This window comes from Vipera ursinii, assembly GCF_947247035.1.
Source record: "Vipera ursinii genome assembly, chromosome: 1".
Lineage (NCBI taxonomy): Eukaryota > Metazoa > Chordata > Lepidosauria > Squamata > Viperidae > Vipera > Vipera ursinii.
This window is the reverse complement of record NC_139512.1, coordinates 336,153,761-336,181,649: the sequence shown is the minus strand read 5'-3', so window position 1 is coordinate 336,181,649 and position 27,889 is coordinate 336,153,761. Positions and strand designations below refer to the sequence as shown.

The following is a 27,889-nucleotide window of genomic DNA, read 5'->3' as shown; positions in this document are numbered from 1 at the left end:
CTTCTGCTGCCACTCTATCTCGATGTAACCTGTCCAGTTTAGTGATCAAACACCTCCCCCAACATAGTTCTGCAGGACTTTTGCCTGTGGCAGTGCAGGGCGTAGAATGCTGGCATGGTAAAAAATCTGCCAATCTGTGATGCCAGTCACCTGTGACAATGCGCTTGAGTGCCTCCTTTGTTGTCCTCACCATGCATTCAGTTTGACCATTAGAAGATGGATGAAAAGGAGCAGACATTGCATGTCTGATGAGATTAGCTCTAAGAAAGGCCTGAAATTCAGCAGGAGTGAATTGGGCCCCATTGTCTGAAACTAAGACATCTGGCAACCCATGTGTGGCAAAGAGTTTTCTCAGCACCTGGATGGTCCTAGCAGTAGTCATGTTAGGAACTGGAATTACTTCCAACCATTTTGAGTGGCTATCCACTACTATAAGGAAGAGCTGTCCTTGAAAAGGCCCAGCGTAGTATATGTGAACCCTAGACCAGGGAGTGTGTGTTTCCTCCCACCTGTGAACTGGAGCCTGTGGCATTTCAGGCCTAGATTGGTGGCATGTATAACAACCATGGACTTGAGCCTCAATGTCTTTATCAAGGCCAGGCCACCAGAGATAGCTTCTAGCTAAAGCTTTCATTCTGACAATGCCTGGATGGCCTTCATGTAATGATTGTAAAACCCTGTCTCTTAGGGAAGTGGGAATTATGACTCTGTTTCCCCATAATATGCACCCTTTATGGGCAGATAACTCATGCCTCCTGACAAAATAGCTCTGAAATTCTGAGCCTGGACTTTTTTCCAACCAGCCCGTATAAACCCATGACAACACTCTGCTAAGTATTTTATCTGTGGCAGTTTCAGCAGCAATGTCCCCTGTATGGAGGGGAAACTCAGGTATGTCCTGTATGGACAATATTCTAGCAGCAGGAGCCAGATCTGAATCCATTAGTGGCAGTGGTAGTCTGCTGAGGCCATCAGCATGGCCCATTTCCTTGCCCGGTGTGTGAATTAATTTAAAATTGTATGCAGATAGGAAAATAGACCACCTCAACATTCTTGGAGATAGTATGGGGGGGTTTGTTTGTCTGTTGTAAACAGTCCCAACAGAGGTTTGTGGTCAGTGTAGACTGTGAAATCCCTGCCATATAAACAGTCATGGAATTTTTTTTATTCCAGCAACGATGGCTAGGGCCTCTTTGTGAATCTGAGCATAGTTGCGCTCAGCAGAGGACAATGTCCTTGAGTAAAATGCTGTAGGAACCTGTTTCCCATTTTTTTCTATGTGGCTTAAAACTGCCCCCACCCCATAGGGAGATGCATCGCATGCAAGACATACAGGTTTAGACTCTTTGTAGTGAGTTACAGTGGACTTTTCTGACAATAGTGCTTTTTTAAGTCCTGAAAATTTTTTCATGTAAGTTAGTCCATTTCCATGGAGCTTTCTTATCTAGAAGCCTGTGGAGGGGCTCTGCTATTGCGGCCTTATGAGGTAGAAATGTGTGATAGAAGTTTAGGAGACCCAAGAATGCTTGTAGCTCTCCTTTTGATTTGGGCCTAGGAGCCATTTTAATGGCCTTTACTTTAGAATCTGCGGGGTGAATGCCGTTAGCATCAATTTGGAAACCCAGGAATTCTGTTGAAGAAACCCCAATACTACACTTGTTCTTTTTTAATTTGAGGCCTGCTTCACGAAGCCTCTGCAAAACAGCCCTGAGCCTACTGGCCAACACTTCTGGGGATTCCCCTGCAATAAGAACATCATCAAAATAAGGGCAGATGCCCTGAATATCCTTGAGCGTACGCTCCATGATTCCCTGAAAAATGCCCAGTGCACCACTGACTCCAAACTAAGCATTTAACTTTGAAAGCCCCCCTGTGAGTCATGATGGTTTGAGCCGCGACTGTGGCCTCATCAACCGGCAATTGCTGATAGGCCTGTGCTAAATTAAGTTTAGCAAAAATAGTACCCCCTTGCAAGGAGGCTAAAATATGGTTGACCACTGGGACGGGGTAAGCGTGTTGCTTGAGGGCTTTATTTAGTGTGCATTTATAGTCAGCACAAATGCGAATTTCCCCGTTGGCTTTAAGTGGAGTGACTATAGGATTTTCCCACTCCCCACCATCAACAGGCTGTAACACGCCCTGTTCTACAAGCTTATCAATTTCAGAATCAATTTTATGTTTTAAGGCAAAGGGGACCCTACGAGGCTTAAGCCTGATTGGAACTACGTTGGGATCTAGCTTAAATGAAATAGGTGGGCCTATGTATGTCCCTAGGGTTGAATCAAAAACATCCACATATTCCTTGCACACTGACACGAGGTCTGCAGTTTGTGTCCGGTTTATGCCAGTAATCTGAATACCTAAGGAATCAAACCAATCAAGTCCAATGAGACTCGTTCTCTGGCCCCCTACTACTATTACATCCAGGTGCCCCGAAAACCCTTTAAATTTGACCAACAAAGTGGCTTCTCCCTTAACTTTAATGTGAGCATTTTGGAAATCTGTTAGGATTATATCTGAGGGTCTTAGTTTGGCCCAATTGTTGCTACGCCTACACACAAAGTTAAAAGTGTCTTGAGAAATGATTGAGACTGCAGAGCCAGTATCCAATTCCATCTTACATGGAACTCCTTGTAGCTCTACCATTAACTTAAGTTTGGGTTTGAGGGGGCGTCGAGCCCTGGTGCGGCATACGCTTCTATGGCTTCTGAAGAACCCCAAACTAAGTGGACCCTGGGCGCCAGTACCTCTCCTAGTCGGTTCTTCCGACTGGTGTTTGGGTGGCCGGTCTCTCAGGCGAGCTCTGCAAACCACTGCGATGTGGCCTGCCCTTCCACAAGCTCTACATGTGGCTGTTCGAAATCTGCAATTGGCGCGGAAATGATTGCCGCCGCAGCCCTTACATCTCGGTAAGAGAACTGCCTTGTAACTGTCCTCTCGCTGCTGGTTGTTGCGGTGTTGCACGTTGGTTTGCTTTTGGAGTCAGTTGATTTCAGGTTCTTCTTCCTCGGAAGATTCTCCGGTGCATTTGACGTCCTCAAGATGGACCGTTTCTTCAAACTTTGTCGATTTGGCGGGCTGTACTGTTTCAACTGCGCCCTCAGCAGCTTTGTCGGCCATCACCTCATCCTGTGCTTCAGAAAACGTTAAATTGGGCCTAGCAAGCAGTCTCTGCTGAAGCGTTCTGTCCCATAGGCTGCAGACGAGCCGGTCTCATAATCGCTCTTCTAAATTTAAAAATTTGCATAGGCGTGCGGCCTGCCTTAGGCCCACTATGAATTCCGAAGCTGACTCCCCGGGTAGCTGCACTCTTTGGTCGAACTTGAACCACCAAGCCATCTCAGACATCTTGGGCTGGAAATGCCCGGTTAGCTTCTTTTTTAGATCTGCATAGGAGACCGCTTCGATTGGTGTTGGCGCGAAAAGATTCTCGGCCAAATCAAAGGTTGCTGGGCCACACACGCAAAGTAGCGTTGCGGCCTTCAGTCCTTGTTCCGCGATCTGATTGGCTCTGAGGTAGTTTTCTACTTGTGATAGATATGATGGCCATTCCTCCGGGTGTTTCACATCAAATTCTCGCAATTTCCCAACTTTCGGCATTCTTTCTTTCTGGTTCCTGCGTTCTTGCGGATCCTGCTTCCAGGCTCAGGGAATGAGTCTCAGTGGAGCACGAGGTCGCTAGCGTAGCTTGCTAGCGGACCTTGGGGGGGGGAAATGCCTTTTCCCTCTGGCGTGCGCTGCCTTTCCCTCGTAGACTTCAACTCTTTAATCAGTGAAGCAGGATCCCATCCTCATCACCACTGTTAAATAGTGGGTTCTTTGCTGCTGGAATGACGACGCGGAACGGAGTACAGGGTAACTCATCGTTTATTTTGTTCAGGAACTGTACTGGGGAAATGGCTGCAACTAGCTGCAATATATAGTGTAGCCCCTAGGCGGCAGCTAATAGGTTAGAATCAACCATTGCCGCCTGGAGATAGCCAATTGCAGCACAGGAGACTTGTAGTCTGGGTTGCTGGAGAGGCATTAGCTCAATTTCAATTCTGAAAGCCCTGACCTTCACTGCTGTATTTTATTTTCTTTATAGTCATTATAATGAATCTAATCCTAATTTCTGTCACCCAACAGAAGACACTCCATTTTCTGTGTGACTACAGACATATTTGAAAAATTGCAGGTTATTTATTGTGTTTCTGCTTAATCTTCAGGCTGAATCTATCCTGTGCTCCAGTTACAGGGAGATATGAAAATAGGTCAGAATGAAAAATATCTGAAAGCTAGATCCAGAAACAGTGAGTTGCTAAATACCCCTCAAAAGATAGTGAAACCTGGAATGAATAGATCCTCATTTAGAATTCAGATGCAATGCAATGGACAAATATTTTATTCAGACATCTCTCCTGAATAACAAACATATTCACTGCATCCAATGTAGCTCAGACGACACAATTAAAAAAAATACAAAAACCTTTGTTAACTGACTTTATTTGCAGCTCTTTCTATAATGGCATAATTATGCAAATGACATAAATTACATCGGTTGAGTCAATTTACATATGTGTAATGCCATTATGCAGTGATGCAAACTGTGTCATTTATGTATGATGCAAATCAATGTATTATGTAATTTATTTAATTTGCATTTTGACATCATTATACAAATAATGTAAATCAACATGGATGATATAATTTCATCTTAATGGATGTTCAGAAAGGACATCACTTCTCCCTGAATGGACTGTTAAATAAAGATTTCCTTGGACTTTTGATAGGCAGAGACAAATGTTGATAAATCCTGGTTGATTTGATTTCAGGGTAGGCAGTCTTTTAGGGCAAGGGGCATATTTGAAAGGATCTGAAAGGCTTTCATGAGAAAAGTGTTTATTTGCAGAAATGGCCTCCATTTGTTGGGGAAATGAGCAGACAGAAGTTGCAGGGAATTTGGCAGAAAGTAGTTTCTGGTCCCATTTCAGTCAGGTTTCATCCCAAGGAGACCATTGGTCATGCTTGTCAATGACCTTTGGCAGATCTAGGATGGGTGTGATCATTCCAACCTTGTGCTATTTAATCCCTCAGACACTTTCAATATTATTAATCATGGCGTCCTTTGGAACTGGCTGCAGAGTTTGGGATATTGCAGTTGTTTTCTCCTTACATTCCCAGTAAGGTCAGAGCATGCATAAAAAATGGGATGTCTCAAGTAGGATGCTTCAGAATGCTTTGTAGCCTAAACTGAGTTTGTCTATCTTCCTTACGATTTTAGACTACAAATACTTCACATGAAATCTTGCTTCTTTGGAAGGACAATTCCTGATAAGTACAGTAGCAGCACGAAACCTGGTACCAGAGAACAAGCCATACCTGGGTTCTGAACAGAAGCCCTTTCTCATGATGCCCACCTTAACACCAGCACCTAAGCCAATTCAGAATAGAACTGGAAGGGACCTTGGAGGTCTTGTAGTCCAACCCCCTGCTCAAGCAGGAGACCCAATACCATTTCAGTCTGTTCAATCTGTTCTTAAAAACCTCCATTGATGAAGCACCCACAACTTCTGAAGGCAAGCTGTTCCACTGGTTAATTGTTCCCACTGTTTGGAAGTTTCTCCTTAGTTTCAGGTTGCTTCTCTCCTTGATTAGATTCCATCCCTTGCTTCTTGTCCTGCCCTTGTGCTGTGGAAAATAAGTTGACCCCTCTTCTTTGTGGCAGCCTCTTAAATACTGGAATACTGCTATCATGTCCCCCCCCCCCAACTAGTTCCTCTTTTCTCTAGACTGGCCATTCCCAAATCCTGCACCTGTTCTTCATATGTTTTAGTCTCCAGGCCTTTAACCATCTTAGTTGCTCTTCTCTGTACTTTTTCCGAAGTCTCAACATCTTTTTTGTAATGTGGTGACCAAATCGGATGCAGTATTCAAGGTGGTCTTACTAAGGTTATAAAGCGGTAGTAATATTTCATGTGATTTTGATACTATGCCTCTGTTTATACAATCAAGGATTGTATTAACTTTTTTGGCTAATACCTGCAGGAATGTTCAACTGCAAAATGGGTGGGGAAGACAAAAACTGATGCCTACTCATTTGTCTGCTTTCCTCCATCTGTCTTTTGCTGAAGAGCATTCCACGTAGAGGTCAGCTGGCTGTAGGCTAGGTTTACGTTCTGTGCTAAGTCATAGATTGGTTGGCTGTGGCTTAGCAAGCTCTATGAGCCTTGTCCTTATCAAGCTCCTACACAAGGACAAACATAGCTAAAAATTGTATTATCGTAATTCAGGATATGTTAGCCATACTATTCACTGGCAGGTGGGAATGGTAGTTTAAAATTTATACCCAGTCAGTAATGAAACTCTTTGTACTCTTTTGTAGTTCCAGTTTCTCTGAAAAGGAAAAATTTTGTTTCCTCTTATTTCTAGTGATAGTTGTCTGTTGATGGAAGTTGATTAGAATCTCTGTATTCCTCCTCTGCTACTCTGATAAGTACACCAAGGCAGGCCAGAATCCCTGAGTCACTAACTGAGCTCTAACATGCATTTTAGCTTAGTCAGTAAGTTACAGTTAAAACAAATTACAGTTTAATGAGAGGTGTGAACCCGCCCATTAATCTAATCCATATTTCTCAACCTTGACAACTTTTAAGATGTGTAGTCTCCAACTCCCAGAATTCAAGGTTGAGATGGTTGTCAAGATTGAGCAACCCTGACCTAATCCAGATTGCTAAACAAATTGTGTGTAGAGATGGTTTACTGAAAAATAGTACAACTGAAGAGTAACCTACCATACAATGCCATAAATCAGACATTACAATTCCGAACAGTTAAGCTTATATGGCATACTAAGTTAATTGTTTTTAACTTTTGTATTTCTTGATTTAAATACCCTGTAAACCGCCCTGAGTCCTTCGGGAAAGGGCGGCATATAAATCTAATAAAATAAAATAAAATAAAATAAAATAATAAAATAAAATAAAATAAAATAAAATAATAAAATAAAATAAAATAAAATAAAATAAAATAAAATAAAATAAAATAAAATAAAATAAAATGCATTACAGCTTTGTGAAGTGTGTAAACCTTCTGGCTGCTTGGGCTGAAGCCTTCTGGTATCCTTTCCATGGCTTCCTGTGTGGTTCCATTCATCAGAGGAAGCAGTGTCCTTGCAAGCTGGGGTTGCCCCTTTTCTCCCTGAGATACCAGGCTGATCTTCAATTATTTCTTCAAAGCCTCCAGTAGGTATTTGGGCTCCAGAGTCTTGGTTTGAAAACATGAAAGCTGCCCCATCTGGTAGATTTGTACCAGTGGGTTTCCACCCTTATCAAGCATGGTTGCTTCTCTTGGGCATCAGCTCCATTCCTGTTTTTTTCATCACTCACAAAAAGGAATACAACTGTTCTTTGAAGTTGTGTAAGTTGCTCCTTGCCATCATTTGTTAGATACGCATAAGGAGAATATGTAAAAACAATTGCTGACTATAATCTATCAGATGAAGGACAACTTTCCTGATTTATCTGGGTCAATGATGTTGACCCAGATAACGAACCTTATTTCCAGGAAGGCCAGAAGTACAGGTAGTCCTTGACTTACAACAGTTCACTTGGTGATCGTTCAAAGTTACAACAGCACTGAGAAAAGTGACATGACCATTTTTCACCCTTACAGCCATTGCAGCATCCCAATGGTCACATGTTCAAAATTCAGACGCTTGGCAACTGGTCCATATTCGTGAGCGTTGTGGTGTCCCGGGGTCATGTGATCAGCTTTTGCGACCTTCTGACAAGAAAAGTCAATGGGGAATCCAGATTCTCTTAGCAACCATGTTACTAACTTAACAAATGGAATGATTCACTTAACAACTGTGGCAAAAAGGTCATAAAATGGGGCATAACATAGCAAATGTTTCACTTAGCAACATAAATTTTGGGCTCAATTGTGTTTATAACTCAAGGACTACCTGTAGTAGTCTTTCCCAGCAATGACCACCCATTTATTTACATCAAGAAGTAAAGTGTCTTTAAGCATGGAAGCTCTGTTTAGCTTTTGTGGCATATTATTTCTAAATTAGGTTTTATCCCTCATGGAAATGCAGAAAACCCCCACAAACCTCATTGCTAATTGATGTTCAGTGACTGAGTACAGACATAGTTAAGAAGACATGCTTAACTATTCTAACTTAGTTATTGAATAAACCACACTTTATTCACACATCACACGCCAAATTCAACAAGGTACATTATGGCATAGGCATAATAGATGAACTTAGCCTCTTCAATACACCAAACATGGCTAGATACCTAGACAAAACTAGATTATAGTTTGTTGTTGTATTATGCATGCAAGTTATTAGAAGTCAAGGTTTGTTCTTGGGCTAGGAATTACAGCTAGTTTTAGCCATGGCTTATCATGACCTTTGCAGTCACAATCTAGATAGTTCGTTGGCTTGTTTTTACTTCTAAAGCTATCTGCCAAAAAGCAGAAATGTGACAGCTACAAGAGAAAATGTCTTTGTAGGCTGATGAATCATTCCTGCTTTTACTAAATTAGCCTTTCCAATATACCGGCCCTCTTTATTTCTCCCTGAACAGCCTTTCTCCAGCAGAATGCACAGCTTTTCAACTGTTGCTAAAGCAGAAGGAAATTTAAAAGAACAGCAGTCAGTAGAAGTGCCGTTATTGAGTACACTGCTGGAAACCCCAATTATTACAGCCCAAAGGTGCAGCATGAAGAAATGCACTTTGTTTATCCTTCTGCTTCAGTGCATATTCTAGAGAAGTTTCAAAGAAACTCCAAATCCTGATCCAATAATCTTGGCCAGGGCCAGGGTTGTGCTCTCAGGCTCCCTAAGTAAGGCTCAATGTTTGGTTTGTCTATAAAACACAATACCTGAAATTTGTTGGGAGATTGTTCAGTTCCCATCCTGCCCCATCACATAACTGGCCTTAGGTATTCATAGCAAACTGTGATGATGCTAAAATGATGAGTGAAAATATATTGTTGAAATAGTACCTGAATTATTCTGAAACAAAATATGGAGGGATGACATAACCTATCAGCAGCCTTGAGTAAAATGTCACCTGTATAAACACATTCAGAGCATGGCTAAAGAACAGCTTTAAAATAAAGCCATATCAGAATGATAGATTCATTTGCAAGCATGACTAATCAACAAAATAATCCCAGAATGAATAGGAAGATATTTCATTCTGGGTCAAGCTTACTGTATCAAAAGTGGGCCTAGAACAGCTGGCTAGACATGAGACCCAATGATCAATAGCTAAATTTCCCATTCTGATAGATGAAGATAAATGTTTTTGATAGAAAGAACACTTCCTTTCTAAAAAGGGGGATTAAATTGTAATAATACTGCAATTGGAGTAATTGAAAATAGCTGGTGAGAGATAAACACATTATTCCACCCTAGTACAAGGTGACAAAAAGAGAGTTAATTTAGCTCATTTTAGATCATCATCTATCCACATTCAATTATCTTTACACTCCATAGCAGGGGTCTTCAAACTTGGCCCTTTTATGAGTTGTGGACTTCAATTCCCAGAATTTCTCAGCCAGCATGCCTGGCTGAGGAATTCTGGGAGTTGAAGTCCAGAACTCATAAAAGGGCCAAGTTTGAAGACCCCTGTTCAATCACAAGCTGCATAATGCATGTGTGAATGATATATGTACAGGGTCAATTTAATATTTTTTAATTTGGTTTTTAACTTTTGTATGGTGGATTTTTTAATTCCCTGTAAACCGCCCTGAGTCCTCAGGGAAAGGGCGGTATATAAATGTAACTAAATAAATAAATAAATAAATATGTATGCATGGTGGGGAAACCACAGGATTCTAACAAAGATTGGCTATGATTAACCAAGGTAATTATAGCCAATTAGAGTGTGGGATGTGTTTCTACCAATTTCAGGGAGAGAATTTTAAAATTTTATAATTTGTAATTATAAGCCAGTGTCAAATATTTTTTTTCTTAGAACAATTGATCAAGGCATTGGTGGCCTATTAGATTCAGATGCATTTGTATGAAAATAATTATCTGGACCAGTTTGGGTTGGCGCTCCATTTAAGATACATAATGAAACTGCTTTGGTGATGATATCTATACTTACAACTCTATACCACCCAACTCAATGAAATAATCTACACCCTGATTGCCTAATCTCCATTATGAGTTTGGAGAGAGACTGGATGAGAGAAAATAAAATGAAATTAAACCCAGACAATGTGAAGATGCTGCTGATTAAAAATAAAGCAGTGAGCCAGACCGCTAGCTATAAGATCACTTAATGGTTGCATTGAAAGCACTCTGCTGGTTGCCAGTTGCCTACTGGGCACAATTGCTGCAATTGATCTTTAAACTCGTAAATTGTTTAAGTCCTAATCACCTGATGGACTTCTACTATGAATGTTGGATTAGGAGAGGCCCTTTGAAAGAAGCCCCTAATGCCAGAAACCCATCAATTACATACAGAGCCTTCTTCTATATGATTGACTATAATATACAGTCTCCGAGAAAGTATATTTGGTCCTCAGTCTGTCAAATGTTTAAGAGAATGTCAAAAACCAAGCCTTCTTTTTGTGCTATAGATTGTTTTTAATGTTACTCATTTTAAATTTGATGGTACTGATTTTCCTTATGTTTTGTAATTTGTTTTTTGCTTTGAGTGGTTATATATATAGAAAGACAGTGTACAAATTTAATAAACTCATGCACTCCATAGTTGGGCAGCTTTATAAATAAAGTGTGGGATGCAAATGTAATGTTACTAATAATGTCTCAGGTTCTGGCTACTGCTTTCACCTATTAATTATACCAGCCACCTGGTGTTGCAGAGATATTTTGAGATTCATGAATACGGATAGTCAATTCTAATTCAAACTCAGCTGATCTCCCAAAGGGAAAGTATTCCCTTCTCTGCTTTGCTGCCATCTACAGGGGGCAGGATATATGCAGAAATGTACCTAGTAATTCCTTCTTTGATAGATGCCGTCACCATCACCTTTCAAAAGAAATGCCCACTGCCTATTGGAGTCTTTCGAAGGAAAGAAAAAGTTCCCCTTAATTTTCAGCCTCTTGAGCACTGCCAAAGATGCCAAGGATGTCCCAGGCTTTGTGTCTACAGCAGCCACAAGTGGCTGACCCTTGTATCAGCAATACAAGGAAGAAGCAAACACAAACAGTCCAAAAAAATACAAATAAAAATCTCACTTTGGTCACATTGAGACTACTCAAAACTGATGAGTTGATAATATGTACAACACAGTGACTGAAGCCTTTCTGCCATCCTCTTTAAGAATCTGTTTTTATAAATAAAAATTACAAAACAATGCAATTAGAAAAATAATCATTACACAAAACATTTAAGTATATTAAGCTGGTTTAATAATGTTTATGTAGAAAAACGAAGTAATCAAGTATGAATTGCATTGATTTATTGTACAAATCCCTTTGGACTGTATACAAAATAAGTATGGCTAGTCAAACAGCAACAGTAAAATAAATATTTAATTTTTTATTTTCAGAAGAAGCTGTCTCAGCCTCAAGTGGTTGCTTAGTGGGACAATTCAGATTAAAACCAGTGCTATACATACATAACTCTTCCTTCTATACAGTGAAATACTGCAGACTAACCACAAATGGTAGGAGAGCATCCCAATAGGAAGGGACATCAAGATCAAATGGAACCCCAAATAATTATTTGATCCACAACCCCAAGAAAATGTAAACAAGGCTCACTGAAATCAAGTTGAACCAGAAGGGAAATAGAAATGACTTCCAAAGTTCAACCTGGTAATATGGAGGCCATTAGAAATTATTAACCCAAACCTCCATGTTGACATGAGCCACTGACAAGGTAAAAGCAGATTTTTCACAGATTTTTCTTGGACATTTTAGAAGTACCTTATTCGTTTTCGCAAAAACTGGAGTAGAATCTCAGGGTCAGCAACTTTTTCAAGTATTGGACATCTAGTTTTTTTTTCATTACCTGAAATACTGTAAAATGAGGTACTATGTTATCAACATCAGCAGTAGAGAATCCAGGAGCTGAGCTTGCAATATCTCTTAAGAATGAGCTCTCCACAATACAAAGCTGGCATTTTCTGTCACTGCCTGAACTAAGTGGATTCAGCCCTTGAGTAATGAGCATCCTTGTAAGATGGCTGCTACTACTGTAAGAACTCAGCCAAGAAATTAGTGACCCTTTCTATAAGACATAGAACTTTGGAGGGGAATAATTTGTCAAATACTCAGCCCAAATGAATCACGAAATGGACAATAAGGCCATGCATGCTTTGAACATGATTGGGGAAAAGCTGCTTTGGAATGCATAGCATCTCTTAAAAGGAACAGTGATGGTTTTTCCCAGGCTTTCAAGGATCAGAATTCTCCTGAAGTTATTTATTTATTCTGGATTGGATGCTCCCCATCAGTACCAGCCTTCCCAAGAAGGAACATAGAAAGTACAGTAATACATGTCAAATTTCACTCCTGAGAACTGGTCTTTGTCAGGTTCAATCTTTTGGCTAAATGGTCTTCACTGAAGGGCCCGGTTTATCGCTGTTCTTCAAAAGGCCCCTTACTCAGCCACCTGTAAAAACTCTGAAGTGAAGACAGTTTCTGCATAGTCCTCACAGAAGCCATGGAGCTCAGCTGCCACATCTGTCAACACTTCCTCTGTCAGCTCCTCTGCCAGGCTGAAAGGAAAGAAACAGAAGGAGCTCAACACCCAAGACTTTAGTTCCAAAGTTTCTACAACATCCTACAATCTGATCCAGAAGCAGCAGCATATGGATCTTACCACCGGGAAATTGTGAAAGGTGCCAGAGAAAACCAAAGGCAGAAAAACAGAAGATGGACTGCCACCTAGTGGCTCTAAGAGGATGCACAACACAATTGTCTTCGACCTCTTATCAGATGTTTCTCAACCTTAGCAACTTTTAAGATGTGTGGACTCCGACTCCCAGAATCCCTCAGCCGAGGGAAGTCTGGGAGTTGAAGTCCACAGATTTCAAAGTTTGAAAAACATTGCTCTGTTTTCTGACAGTGAAGTATGGGTCTTTGAAATAAAAACAACAAATCCCTCCAGAAGATAGAAAGAAAGCAAGCACACCAAGATTCCCCATACCTCTCTGCAATGTTCCAAGGGTTAAACTGCCCCACCTCCTCAAGGAAAATCCCCTTCAGGTGCTGCTGGTATCGGGCATCATAATCACAGAGGCTTTGGAGAACACGTTTCGGCACTGAGAGGAAAGTGCCAGATTCTGTCTGTGGTGGGGTGCGATGTGTAAAAGACTGCAGAGTCCCACTCCTGGGCTCTGACAGCTCTTCATCAATAGCACTGAAAGCAAAAGTACAACCAGAGTTAGGAAAAATTCGATCAAACGAAAAGCCTCTACTTCACTGAGATGGTCCTGTTATGACCAACACCTACGAGAAGCAAACAGGCTGGGCATGATGGCAATGGCTGTTCTGTACCAGCCTGCTACCGGCCCTGCAGAAAAGGCAGGGACAACCCCTTTTACAAGAAGGCAAGAGGCTGGAACTAAGCCTGCCAAATTTATTAACATAAAAACATAAACAGAGCAAAGAGAGCAAACACGAACCATGAAACAGGAGCTATTCAAGCGGTTGCCTTCAGCAAACCAGCCCTCCCACGCATTCCCCTTTTATACAGTTCAGGGCGTGGCTTCTCTCTGCCTCCTTCCGAGGTGCCTCATTGCCTTCCTCTGTTTACTCCTGATTGACTGCCTCCTGCGTCGGGCGTCCTTGAACAGGGCCAGCTGTGGGTCATCTTCATCCACACTGTCAGGCTCACACAGCTGGGTCTGCGTCGTAACCAGGTGGGAGGGACCTGGCTGAGGGCTCTCATCAGCAAGCTCTCCAACACCCTCAGCAACCTCTCCAACACCCCCCTCCTCCTCCTCTGAATCGTCCGACCCAACTGCCAAACCCACAGGCTGACCCTGAATCACAACAATAGCCTTCTCCTCCCTTTCTCTCCTTGGGCCTGCTATGCAGAGGATTTAGGGTTTTCCAAATCAGATTCATAGTTCAAAACCAATAGGATCTCATCAAAGTACAGCTGTTAACTCTTTCTATAGTCCCCTGCCTCCTTAGCAAGCTTGGTGTATTCTTCTCATGCTCATTTAAGCTTAAAACAGACCATCTATATTGTCACCCAAGTTTATTTAAATGCTCACTTCCCTTAACCGGAGGTGCTTGTTCCTTTCTAACCAATCTCTTCTGTAACTTCAACCACTGATTCTAGACCTCATCCATCTATCTCCTGAACAGTCAGAGAAAATAACAAAGCCCAAGAAGTTTTGGTGAGAAGGTGAAAAGTCAAAGAAAGCAAAGTTACTTCTCTTTCACTTCAGCCCACCTTCCGACTTTCATTCATTTGTTCATGTCGAAAGATTTAATTTTGCTCTGCTTATAAATTCTTTGAAGAATCATGTGAAGCAAAATGGTGGGCTAGATGGAACTGTCTGTGTAGTCTATTTTGCACTAGTGTTCCTACCTACCAAATTCCCACTCTCAAGCCCTCCCCGCTTTTATTTTCCTGAAGCATTCATATTATTGCTATCCTGTGATACCTTGATGATTTAATTATTCCTAGACATGCTATCCCTTCTAGCCAAGGGGGCAAATCCATTTTTAGTATAAACAAAGAGGATGCTGAGCACAGTAAACTGTTAAATGTCTTACTCACCTGGCATCCAAGGGTTTTTCCAACATAATGGCTACTTGTGGCTCTTTGTAATTATCTACTTTAGTTATCTGGATGGGATGAACAACCCCAGGTTGTTGGTCTTTCACTACAGACTCGTCCTCTAGGAGAAGGAATTGTCAGAAGAATAATTACCTCACCAACACCAGAGTAGGCAAGCTCCCACTGTATTTCAGATTTCATCTTCCCCATTCTTTTAACATATTTTTATAGAAACATAAGCCAAGAGAAAACTATGGAGTATTTATTTGCTCATCATGAGAATTTTTATCCATAAGACTTCTTCATAGTATCAATCAGATGTCTGTTTCCTTCATCTCTACAATGTACACATATTAAGAATGTAAAAATATACATTCACAATCAGAAAAATGAGGGAGAACCATTCACTGCTCAGCTGTTATTTCTTAAAAATCCAAAACCAAACTGGAAACTCACCTTTGCTCTCCTGGACCCAGAAATCAACATCAGCGTAAGCAATCTGGTTGTATCGTCTGCGAATAGCTTCTTGGTAGTGCTTCAATATACAAAGATAAACCCAATATTATTCAACAAATAGTTTGACTGTGTTGGTGAAAGACTGGGAGACTGACAGATTAAAACACTCCTAGTAAAGCAAATTGCTCTATTTTTGTGCAGTGAGAAGCTTTAATTAACGGAGAATTCAGAATGGGAGAAGTTATCTTTTCTCTCTCTGAAAAAAGTACTTTTATACAATACTTTTTGTACAGGATACAATAAATAAAATATACAGTATTAATGTCATGCCACAAACCTGCAGGGCTCTGGGCAGCCCACAGAAAGACAAAAAAAAATACAAAAGAAATATAAAATCATATAACCCAAGAGTCCGATTTGGGTATCAAATTTTGATAATGGATGAGAGCAAGAGAAATGGGAATATTGTCCAGAATGGAACGTCTATATTTCTAACATTTTGGGTATCTCAGAAATCTCAAGGAATCTTCAGAAAAGGAGAGCAGAGCTCAGTTTGTAAGACACAAATTTTGCACAGTTGGCACTCTATGCTGGTTGAGGAATTTTGGAAATGCTAATCCCAACACATCTGGGTGGCGTCAGATTAGAGGAAGATGGACAAAAGCATAGAGTTCAGCCTGTAGTGTTTCTCCCTATTTTTCTCATGTGCAAAAATGACAGATGGCACACGTCAAAAAGGCTGGTTTTTTCCCCTTGAAGGAGGACAAAATGCAGCTCCTATAGCAGCAAAATATGGCAGATTCCTTGAGCTTAGTACTTGAAGTGCTTGACCACTGAGAGACGTCAAAGGTCAATAACCTGATGCACAGGCATAGGTCAGCAACCAACAAATAAATGCACCTCTATTTCCTCCATCCTCTTCATCATTGTCTCCAGATCAGACATGCTGAGCGCAGAAAGAGCCACACGTTCCATCTTCTCGCACTGTTCCAGATAGCAATCCTCCAAAGAGATGCCTGGTAAGCTTGTTGCATCCTAAAGAGAGAGAGAAAGAGAAAGAGAGAGAAAGAGAATGTAGTGTAATATAAAACAAGTCCATACGAAAAGAAAAACACAACTGGAAGAACTGAAAGAAAATAAAATTGATAACAACTGAAATCAAGGGAAGGCTCTGAAAAAAATGTAAACGCTTGTGAAAAACCAGCAGAGGGAACCAGCCTGGTCTCTCCAGAGCTACTATTTCCACAATATAGATGCCGTAACAATAAAAAACATAATTATACAATTTATACCAAGTCTTATTTTAATAAATTTAGTGTTACGTGAAAATTATGATTGAACACTGAAATATATTGTTCTGGGTTACTGACCTGTATTTTTGTTTCTTCTTGCCTTACAGAATATGAAAAGTGGGGGGGAAAAAACTAAAAAATGGAAGTGTTTTGTCTCCACGGTGAAATCTATTTGGCTTTAGACTCCTTTAAAACTTTGTTTTGTCAAGATGCTCTCTTGGAGCAATGTTGCAAAGCTAAATTACTTTAGGAGATAGGGATGATTAAACATACAGCCTGTTTTGAAAGAAAGCAGGAAGAGAAGTCTGGCACTTTTTCTAATTACTTTATAAAGTCTGACACTTTTTGCATAAATTATCACTCACTGGATTTATTTTTATTTTATTTTAATTCCATTTATATCCCGCCCTTCTCCGAAGACTCAGGGCAGCTTACAAGCTTAGCAGTAGCCTTCATTCCATGTATATGCCTGCTTATTAGGGCTTTCACACACACACACCCCAAGCGGCATTATTACAAAGTCAGCTTAATTGCCCCCAACAATCTGGGTCCTCATTTTACCTACCTCGGAAGGATGGAAGGCTGAGTCAACCTTGAGCCTGGTGGGATGCGAACCTGCACTAATTGTAAGCTCAAAACTGAGGGGAGGGGAGGGGAGGGGATTGTGTGATGGATTTCGACAACATAGCATCCAAAGTAATTGGGGGAAAAAAGAATTAAACCTGAAAACCACATTTATTTACAAAAGTGGAGCTTTCGTTTCAGCCATAACCACATTCAACATCTACTTTGGACAGCTGACTTTCTGTACTGTTTTTTAGCCATTTTTCTCCATTTTTCTGCCTGACCATTTAACATAGGCATTGGCAAACTTATTCATACAGCATCTTTAGCTAAACTTTAGCTGAACTGCGTGTGCTCCCATGTGAAAAGCAGGATATAAGTCTAAATAATGTATTAGTTAATTTAGTTGACTCAGTTGTTGCCTTATAAGCCTTATTTCTTGCATTTAGCCAAGGCCACAATTTTATTTGAGGTCCTGGCTGATACAAGAGGTAAGAGTTTGGAAGCAAGAGTTAAGTCAGGCTCATCATATGTGAAATATCCAGCCTTGGGGTGCTCTTCAATAAAAGTTCTGGAAAGAAGTGAGGATGTTATTTCTTCATTTTATCAACAAGGAATTATGTCAAGAAAATCAAGAGGAAAAGAGGAAGAATGTGATACTCTACCTGTCCTTTTTCCAAGAGGAGCTCCAGAACCTCAGGATCAGCTTGCTCTACCTCCTCTGTTGGGGAAACACCACTGTTCCTGGAATTTTTCAAACAACACAGGACAGTGGCAATCTGATGAGTTGTGCCATTTTTTAAAGATGCAACTAACAGAACACACATAAATAATAGTAGGACAGCATAATTCAGCATCTCTTCAGACTGGGCACTCTGAAGCACATGTGTTTCAGAACACAGGCTTTTATAATAATACGAAGGGCCTAAAATCTTTCCCATTTGCATTCCTTGTTTAATGCATTCCTGAGAGATAAGACTGAAGCAGCCAAATATATCCCAGGTTTTAATTCTCTCCTCACCAAATGCAATAGAATACACAAAAAAGAGAAATGGACCCAGGGAACTGGAGCTTCTACTTTCATCCTACAGCTAAAAAATCACAGAAATTGGAAGCCTTTTCCAAAAGTGAAAACCCAACCGATGCCTCAGTCATCACTTATGCTCCTGTTCAGGTTAGTACTAAAGATTATAATCTCTATAACAAACATTGTCAAAAGAGATGAAATAATGATGTCAGGTGATTATTTAGATCCAAAATCTTATTTTATTCCCCTGGAAGTAATGACAGATGGTGAGATTTTTCTGTTGCAATATTCTTGCCAAATCTTGCAATACTCTTGACATCTGACAAGGTCAAGTGCCAAGCAGGTGTAAGGACTTAATTCATTTTACATATAGTTTTCAAAGAAAGCAACAAATGTTAAATGTGCACACACAGCTTTTCATGAAAACACAGCCATTGGGACTGCCCTTTACAGGTACTTCTACTCTGCCTCCTTAGGTTCAACTAATAAATAACTAGTAATGATAGAAGCAAAGCAGAGTTTTTTCTTTTCTCTCATAATTTTGGAAAATCATCTCAATTGCTTCTTTTTGGTCAGGATGTAAAATCTAGGGTATTGGGACATTTATATATATTTTTCCCCACAGCTAGTTTTCCTTTACTTGCTCTATTCTAGACTGGTCTAGAAAACCAAGCCCAATTCAGATCTACTTCCAAAGTAAATGTCCTTCCATATGGGCTTCAGTCTAAATTTAGAAAGACAAATAATATCTGTTGGGGACCAAGAAAAAAAATCCATATCTATGAGAAAAAGCCAGTTTGGTGTAATGGTTAAGGCCTCAGGATAGAAACAGAGAGACCGCATATTCTATTCCCACGTTAGGCACAAAGCCAGCTCGATGACCTTGGGACAGTCATTCTCTCTCAGCCCTTGAAGGAGCCAAAGGCGAATCACTTCCCCAAAAAACTTGCCAAGAAAATTGCAAGAATTTGACCAGGTATGAAAAACTGACTTGAAGGCATAGGGAGGGAAGAAGGGAGGGTGAGGTGGGGGGGCGTGGATTCCCAAAATGCAACTATTTAAAAATCCACAACCTTCCACTCTCCCTTTCATGCTTACCTGGGCACTTCTTTCTCAGGTATTTCTTGCTCCTTTGTCTCTATCTCAAGAGATGGCTCCGCATTTTCAGGATTTTTCTCTAGGTGCCTACAAGAATGTTGAGTTTAAATGGGAGAAGAAAAATAACAAGACAAGCTTATCATCACTTTTGCAACCCCACTGGCACCAATTAAATTAATTATACACGTTGTTGTAAACTTCAGCTGGGGAATGAAACACTTCTTCAAGCATTCCAGAATGAGGGACAGGAATGTGTCTCCAAAGAACCAAGAGGGCCTCCTCAGAGGAGGTTGACAGTCGCTATGTTACTGTAACTAAAGGATTTCAAAAGAGGTGACTACAGGGCTATGACTGAGCTTACATCCAGAAAGTTCTAGGGTCACTCCATATTATCACTAGGTGATGACTGAAAATATCTGAAATTCTGCAGAATGAAGACTATACTGAACCAAATGCAACAAATATCTGATCCATCTTAGTACACAGCAGCTCTGAATGTTTCAACCTCCAGATAAAATCCCAGAAGCTATACTTGAATAAACTATTGCCATTTGCCATAAATGAACCCTCATTACCCACTGTAGATGTTTATCCCCCTAACAACTGCCCTCGCCAGGGTGCCAAACCTACCGCAGAGCAGAGGGGAGGGGAGACTTGACACTGGGAGGCATCCATGGGGCCCTATGATCTCGGACGGGTGGTTTGGTCTCCTTAAGCCGGAATGCAACGGTGGGCTCTAGAAACCGGGCTTGTTTGGTTACAGGCTGCACTGTTTTTGTTTTGGGAGGTCGACAACTACCCTTTAGAGAAACAAAAACATTAAAATAATGTGTGTCTTTAGACAACTTTAGCAGTTTTTCTACACAACAACATCTATTAAAGCCTTTACTTCAATCACTGTAATTTTGGAGGAAAAGACATTACATCATGGAAGAAAGTGTGTCTCACAGCACTAAAATTAAGCTTAGAGACAAGGAAGAGGAGGAATGGCTGATGATTATACAAGTGTACCTGAGGTCTAATGGAGAACAAGCCTCCTCTCTTCTTCATCAGAGTTCCTGCTTTCAAAAGTCTTGACCGCCCTACGGCCTCACCCTTGCATGGTGCAGCTGCCCCTTGCTCAATGGGGAGTACGTCTTTCTGGGCTCTTGAGCTGCAGTGATCGATTGTCTTGTGTGGTAACAGGATTGCAGATTCTGGATATTCATCTAAAGTAATTTGTTGCAACAATGTTAGACGTATTGTATTGATTTATTATATAACCATGACACTTTACAAAGAAGAGGTAAGAATAGCTGCATACCATAGGGCACTTACTATCTAAAATAAGGGACAGGGGGAAAAAACAGTTTGCAGCACAGACGTACTAAAAACAGAGGCAAACATACTTAGTTTGACTTAATTACAGTAAGATCTAGGGACAGAAAACAGAGGGAATAATTTTAAGAGGTAGCAGGAGTCTCTTCACATGATAAACATCCAAATAACCATTTTTCCCCCTCTTAGCATTGTCTTCTGAAGTATTCAGTTCTGAACATCCTCAATTCTGACCATCCAATTAGAGCGGAGGTTAAGTTACAATGAGTTCACCCAGAAACTCCCAAGTCATCTGGGTCTACAATTTTTCTGGGGAAAAATTCAAACAAGATTTGTAAGAATTACTAACCAAACTTCTTCCAACTCAACACCCAGAAGGCTCACCAGGAAGAAGTTTCCGAGCCACTGAAGACTTTTTTCGGTCCAACACACAAGATTTCTTTTGCTTTTTTGGCAATCTGTTGGTACTTTTTGGTGCATCAGCTCGAGAGGTAGAGAACCATTCCTGTCCTTTCTTGGGAGACTCCTTTTTGGACAACACAGAGTCCAAGTCCTGCCACAGCAATTTACATCAGATTAAACATACAAAAATCTTAAACTGAACACCCACAATCCATCCCACAGGATGCAAAGTTCAGGTGGATGCTCAACCTTCCTAACTGACAAAAAAATAAAAAGACCTTTAAATAAATTAGAAGAAAAATGCTGTCTAGCTAATATACTCAGTATGTGCTACAAGATTTAGGAATAGTTTTAAGGTAATATAGTTATATTTCTCATCTCATGGGCACAATACATTTTTAAAAAACCCTAGAGATCTGTTGAGTCATCCTTTTAAAGATATCGCTTTACCAGGTTCCTCAATGCCTTAAAAAAATGACAGAACGTCTTAATCCTGCCTTTACTGGAAAGCTGGGATACATTCAGAAATGTATCTGCCTTGAAAATAGACCACAATGAACTATGTAGCACAATCAATATATCGGCACAGGAAATGTTTTCTGACATTTTGCATTATGTCATAAGCTGCTTTATGATAATTTCTATCATAAAATGTTATATAAAATGTGCCAACTTCCAGTTCCACAAGAGTCATGAGTCAAGCTAGCCCATTTGGGTTCCTTGGTTCAAAAATGGTTGCCCACGATGCACCAGTTCACCCAATTAAAAGTTACTAAGCACTTTAGTAGCATATAGATAACTTTAACATATTCTCAATTAAATGTGAAATTCAGGAGCAATGGCACATTCCTTAGAGATCAAATGCTAAAACATGTCCTTATTCAATGCTTAGTTCAAAGGGTCGTGCCTTCCCTGGATGATGGAAATCTGCCTTTCCCCATGAAGAGTTATATACACCGCCTTGGATGCCAAGCAAAGAAAAAACTCACTCTCTCCTGACCTCAATTTGTAGAAGCAGATCTATGATGATATCCGGAATGGATGAGTCCATCTCAAGGCGAGCCGAACAGAAAGAGAGCTGCCTGATGAGATTGCCCAGCTCTTTACAATGCGCAGAGGCAGACTGCTGCTGTGACTGGTCAGCAAAATGAGTGACAAACATCTGCAGAGCTCGGATGGCACCTCTGTGAGCTGCTGCCAGCTTGGCCATAGCTTGTGACTGCATCACAAAGGAAAAAGAATTCTGGCTTGAATCAAGTAGTCTCTTGTCAAGAACCCAGAGCAATTCCGCCCGATCTTTAAACACTAGTTCCTTGGCAGCTTGGCCAGATACGTGGATTTCATTTTCCTAAACTCCCCAGCTAGAATGGGTACTGGGGAAAATTCTGAGGGTTGAGGCCCACACAACTCAAGACATCAAGATTGGAGAAGGCATTTCTAGTCTGTATCAGAAGGACTGTAATAGAATACACAAATCAGACTGCTATGATGATACGCAAAGTAGAAACGTCAGGTCTGACTGAAAGATCACACAGCTCAGTGAAGAGCACACTGAACACAAAGTTTAAAAAGTTATCCTCTACCCATATGCTTCCAACTATTCTCCAAAAGGACCTTTCAGGGAGGCTCCAACCACAGCAACTGTAAGATGTGTGAACTTCAACTCCCAGAATCCCCCAGCCATGTCTTAAAAGTTGCTGAGGTTGAGAAACACTGCTCCAAAGGCTCCAACTGAGCTTTTTCCCTCATCACTCAGTTTCCCCCCAAACTTGGAAAGCAATTTCATCTCACCTTCTTTGTATGTTTAATTTTAAGGGGACTCAGCTTCTCCAGATCTTCTTGGATTTGTTTTACCTATTTGATAATGCAACAAACAAATTAACAACAGAAGGCAGTTTGGAAAACTCTCTGTCTGTATAATAAAGTCTGCATTTCGAACCAAGCTATCTGGTTCAGACTGCCTTGTTTTGATACCCTAGTTTGAGTCTGAAATATCTTCCCAAAGTTTCCAGAATTTGTTCAGACCTGTTGCTGGAGCACGTAGAACATTCGGGCAGAGCGCACAGCTTGTTCCTGCCTCCGAATATGGACCCGGCGTTCTTCCTCAGGATCCAGACATATTTCACTTCTCTCTGGGCGAAAAAAAAAGTTTAGCAAAACAGTTGATTGTGCTCAGTTATGAACAGACAATTTGGTGTAGAAAACATGAAATACATAACACAATTACAATTGAGAAGAGATGATGAAGAAAAATGTCTGTGTCACTCAAATGCCATGAAAAAGTGTTTCAAAAACTGTATTAAATGCCCTATATCCCATAATAGCAGCTTAAATCTAAACTACATAAGAGAAGTCAGTAATTTTCAGACACTTCTTCAGTTTACTGTCTCAAGTGTAGCCTTTTTAAACTGATTTCTCTTTAATTCTTGCAGTACAAATAATCAGCTCATGACTAGCCTCAAAACCAGTGGGATTAAACTCAAATTGTGTCACATGAGATCACTGAAGTTTTTTCATACATTGATACAAAAATGAAGAAACTAAAAGTATCATAGTATGCTAGTAAGCATGTAGTTATTAAATTAAAGACATACTGTATTACTGCATAATAGAGTTTCAGTCTGGCCACATATATTTGATTTGTTACTGTGTTGATACTTTTCCCCCCAAGATCAGTGCTGCAGAATATCATTGCAGACTTCAGAAAATGAATAAGGGGACCATATGCAACACAAGGGCTATAATTTTAAGACTCTAATCTGTCTATGGGAGAATCTGGCTGCAAAGTGCACATATTCTGGTTAGCAACATTGGCAAAAAAATAATCTCTGGTCAAGCACTATTACGAACATTTCTTTATATTGAATTGGAAAATGGCTAGCATGATAAATGGGCGGGATAAAAGGCACACAGCCTCATGCTTACTCAAGTCTTTTTTATAAGCCTCATTTATACTTGAGAACTTACACAACAAAGTCCTGAAAGTCAGGAACAACAATTACAAAGACTCATCGTTCTTTGCTGTCAGTTAGCTTGCCACAATTTTCTTTCCCTGTAAGGTTATTTTTTTTTTACCTGCTTCTCAGGACTTGCTACAAGAGTACTGGTTGCATTGAATTCAAAGCCTCCATTCAGTGGGAAACAGACAAAGTCAATGAAGATTCTTCTGCATCACCAATCACAGACTTATATGCGAGTACCTAGCTTGTTAGGCCAAGAGAGTGACCTGTATCACTTCTACTTCTTTGTATTACATCTTCATTTAAGACAGCTATGTGGTCTAACTTACAAATGAAGCTACGATCAAATTTTGGCCACATCATAACTATAACTCTTTCTCCCTTACCTTTTGTTGCTAGCAACTCAATTTTCTGAATGTAAGTCTGAAGCTCTTTTTGTAACCTTCTGATTTCTATGGCACATTTGTCTTCCTCTTTTTTGGGTCCAGGTCCTGGATCACGGGTTGGTGGCGAATCAGACAAAGCGGGTTCTGACTTGACATGACTTGGATCACAAAGCAGGACTTTTGCTCCAGTACTGTTCCTCTCCATCTTAGAAGGGTTACTAAGCGGGTGTTCATATTTCAGGTGGGACTTAGGTGCTTTCAACACTGCAACGTTCCCTGATTCCTTTCCCCAATGGCATCCCACAGGACACTTATTCATCTTGGCAAGATGCTGCTTCACTTGCTCTTGCAGATGCTTTCTTTTCACATCCCTTCTGGCCAGCTGAACAGCCAGGTTGAGCTTCTCTTCAGATACAACTGAGAATTCAACAGAGTCCCTTAGATCAGCTCCATCACCAGCGCCTTGATTTTGTTGAGTTGCTGGCTGTTTCAGCTTTTCAATGATAATTGGACAGGGATTGGTGTAGTGGACAGACAGGTTTTCAGACGATGCAGGAGCATTCCGGCTGAACTGCAGCTGTTCCAAACATTTAAAACAGGCAGTGTGGTACAAGCTGAGTATTGGATTAAAATCACCCAAATGCAAATCTCTGTTTAACCAAAAAAACTCCATTGGGCAACTGAACAGAGTTGTGGTGAGGATTAAAAGTGGTAGTGGAGACCACTATATATGCTAGTATACTTACTCATATTTCTATGCACAAGCATAGAATAAGCAGCTTACAAGGATCTTAAATTATTTCCCAAGCTAGTTGACTAAAAAAGTAAACTAGTTAATTAAAATTTAATCTACTTTATACTAATGTAATTATCTGTTAGCTTCTCCTGAGAAAGAACAGTTATATAGCCCAAATATACCTTATACCAGGGGTGTCAAACTTGCAATGTCACGTGACGTGTCATGATGTATCATGACTTTTTTGCCATTGCCGGCAATGGGGTGGGCATGGTTTCGCTATGATGCATTCGGCCTGCAGGCCGGCAGTTTGACACCCCTGCCTTATACTAACTTTAGAACAGTAAGAATAATTGTTCTGCAAAACGAAGGAAAGAAGACAAGTGTGTGCCATAAGTTTCCACGATTCCTCTCATATTCCTCTGAGGAAGCTCCAGCAATCTAAATAGGCATTATACCTCAATTCATATACGGAAAAATGCAAGAGGTTGTATGAAACATATTAAAAGCAGAAAATATAAAACACATCCAAACAGGACTTTACTTACTGGATTTATGATCATTAGTATTAAAAACAAAACTTCCATGAAATATGTTTCTAAGAATCAGCACCCCTCACATTATTGGTTTGTTTAAAAAAATGATAGGTTGGCAATGCTAGAATGCATATTGGCAAGCTTATTTACATGTTAGCATTTCATCATGTCCACAGAAGATGCTGATGTTGCACAATACCTGTATCTGTGGGGACTTTGTATCACTTTTGGCCAGTTGTGGGTGGGATACCAAAGGAATAGTGGTTGTAATTGCTTTTCGTAGCTCCATCATAATTTCCAGAATCTCAAGCTCCTGTTGTTTATAAAGTTACTGAAAGTCATCAAATATTAAACCACCATTAGCATAAAGACATTCTGTTTTCTTAGCTGAAAGACTCTCTTACTGTTCACTTAATTAGGCATAAGAATTTTAATTTTCTGAGCATGCTTAGAATTGCAATTCACCCATCAACGCTTACAATGCTTAGAAAACAAGTGTTAAGGTTATCTTTTAAAAAAAGTTATGGAATCATTTTGCTTGGGTTTGTTTTATCTATGTTTTTTCAATGGGTTTTGTAGAATGTTTTAATTACTGGCTTTACTGTATGCCATCCAGCATCACTTTGTGTGAGAGCAGCCATACAAATCTGATAAACAAACTCTTAGCTAAGTCTTATATAGCCAGGTGTCTCTCAAAACGCAGCACAAAAATGCTGCTTGCCTCCAATATTAGATATCTGAAAGAAACACATAGAGATGAATATCAGAAATAAAGCTTCCTTATAATAAGGGTAATTTGCCATCATTCTATCATTGGTGTAACTAAGCAAAGACACTAACAAGTTAGTTTGCTTTTCCTTTACAAAGACTTTGAGAACATGGTAGACACACAGCCAGGAACCTTTTGCAAGAAAGCTGTAACCAGAAACAGAATAGATTTGACTTCGGGAATAGGGCAGTATACAAATTGAATTAATAAATAAAATTAATAATATAAGTACCTGACCATCTGCTACAATTACTTATAAAATGCTAATTACATGTTTAAAATTCTTAATAATCTATAAAATCATTCATCACCCAGATGTAGAAAATTCCTTTCCAGGAAAAAAAAATCAGAAAATATCACACGATTGATATGGAACATTTTTAGTTATGCCAAGCTTTGACGATCACTGGGGGGGTCTGAAAGTCAACGAAGACTTGATCCAGCTTGGGTCCACTTTTGTTCTGCTTATAACCGCCCAAATGTCATAAGCAGGATTGGGGAGGGTAATCAGATCCTCCTTGTGAAGTGCAATCTATCGATAGTGTAGGCTCAGAGTTGAAATGAGCTAATAATAATAATAATAATAATAATAATAATAATAATAATAATAATAAGTTGGAAGGGACCTTGGAGGGCATCTAGTCCAACCCCCTGCTCAGGCAGGAAACCCTATACCATTTCAGACAAATGGCTGGCCAGTCTCTTCTTAAAAACCTCCAGTGTTGGAGCATTCACCACCTCTGGAGGCAGGTTGTTCCACTGGTTAATTGTTCTAACTGTCAGGAAGTTTCTCCTTAGTTCTAGGTTGCTTCTCTCCTTGAATAGTTTCCATCCGTTGCTTCTTGTCCTGCTTTCAGGTGCTTTGGAGAATAGCTTGACTCCCTCTTCTTTGTGGCAGCCCCTGAGATACTGGAACACTGCTATCATGTCACCCCTCACCCTTCTCTTCATTAAACTACACATACCCAATTCCAGCAACCGTTCCCTATATGTTTTAGCCTCCAGCCCCCTAATCATCTTGGTTGCTCTTCTCTGTACCCTTTCTAGAGTCTCGACATCTTTTTTACATCGTGGTGACCAAAACTGGATGCAGCTTGGTTGTTTCTTGCAGACGTTTAGTTTGGGTAACGAAACATCTGGAAGAAAGTAACCAAGCTCAGTAACGACTCCTCAGTGCAATCTAACGCTGAGCAGCACGTACACCAGGGGTCTTCAAACTTGGCCCTTTTATGACTTGTGGACTTCAACTCCCAGAATTCCTCAGCCAGCTTTGCTGGCTGAGGAATTCTGGGAGTTGAAGTCCACAAGTCATAAAAGGGCCAAGTTTGAAGACCCCTGACGTACACCAATACATGTTTATTTAGTTAGCCGCTGCAACGAGCTGGATCTTTGCTGCTGCTATATTTAGCCTAGCTAGGTGCAAAACTCACGATGAGATTCCCTTTCTTCTTCCCCTTCTCTCTCCAAGAAAAAAAAAACACGGGACAAACCTGACGAATTACCGGAAGAAGGCTACAGAGCCATAGCAGAGATCTGCTACTACAGGCTGAACCGATCCCGCCTCTACTTACTTCCTTAGCAACCGGCGCGTTGAAGGACGCCTCGAAACAGTTCGCGGAAAACGGGTGGCGA

The 27,889-nt window shown here is 40.4% G+C and overlaps 1 protein-coding gene across 2 annotated transcripts; it reads right to left on the bottom strand.

Moving 5' to 3' along the window:
* Nucleotides 1-11,371: 11,371 nt before the first annotated feature.
* KIAA0753 lies at nt 11,372-27,815 on the bottom strand. 2 transcript variants are annotated; one of them, XM_083376108.1, is made up of 17 exons: nt 27,748-27,815; nt 25,688-25,819; nt 24,217-24,793; nt 22,896-23,002; nt 22,662-22,724; nt 21,871-22,089; nt 20,853-21,021; nt 20,163-20,359; nt 19,782-19,951; nt 19,152-19,238; nt 17,692-17,770; nt 16,071-16,205; nt 15,171-15,249; nt 14,715-14,835; nt 13,128-13,340; nt 12,635-12,696; nt 11,372-11,995 (listed from the first exon to the last, which is right to left on the bottom strand). In XM_083376108.1, the coding sequence occupies exons 2-17, from the start codon at nt 25,778-25,780 to the stop codon at nt 11,904-11,906; spliced, it is 2,463 nt and encodes an 820-aa protein (XP_083232234.1). In that variant the 5' UTR covers nt 25,781-25,819; nt 27,748-27,815; the 3' UTR covers nt 11,372-11,903. The 2 variants fall into 2 exon arrangements, with proteins under 2 accessions (XP_083232234.1, XP_083232235.1); XM_083376109.1 differs by having other exon boundaries at nt 12,591-12,696; nt 27,688-27,770.
* Between the last annotated feature and the right edge of the window lie 74 nt (nt 27,816-27,889).

Bases quoted from the DNA above. Each gene is read 5' to 3' on its own strand.
- KIAA0753 (XM_083376108.1), bottom strand. From the start codon at position 25,780: ATGATGGAGCTACGAAAAGCAATTACAACCACTATTCCTTTGGTATCC. The intron at 19,239-19,781 runs GTAGGTTTGGCA...ACATTCTTGTAG, and splicing joins CCCCTCCCCTCTGCTCTGCG to GCACCTAGAGAAAAATCCTG. The intron at 17,771-19,151 runs GTAAGCATGAAA...GAAAAATTCCAG, and splicing joins CCTGAGAAAGAAGTGCCCAG to GAACAGTGGTGTTTCCCCAA.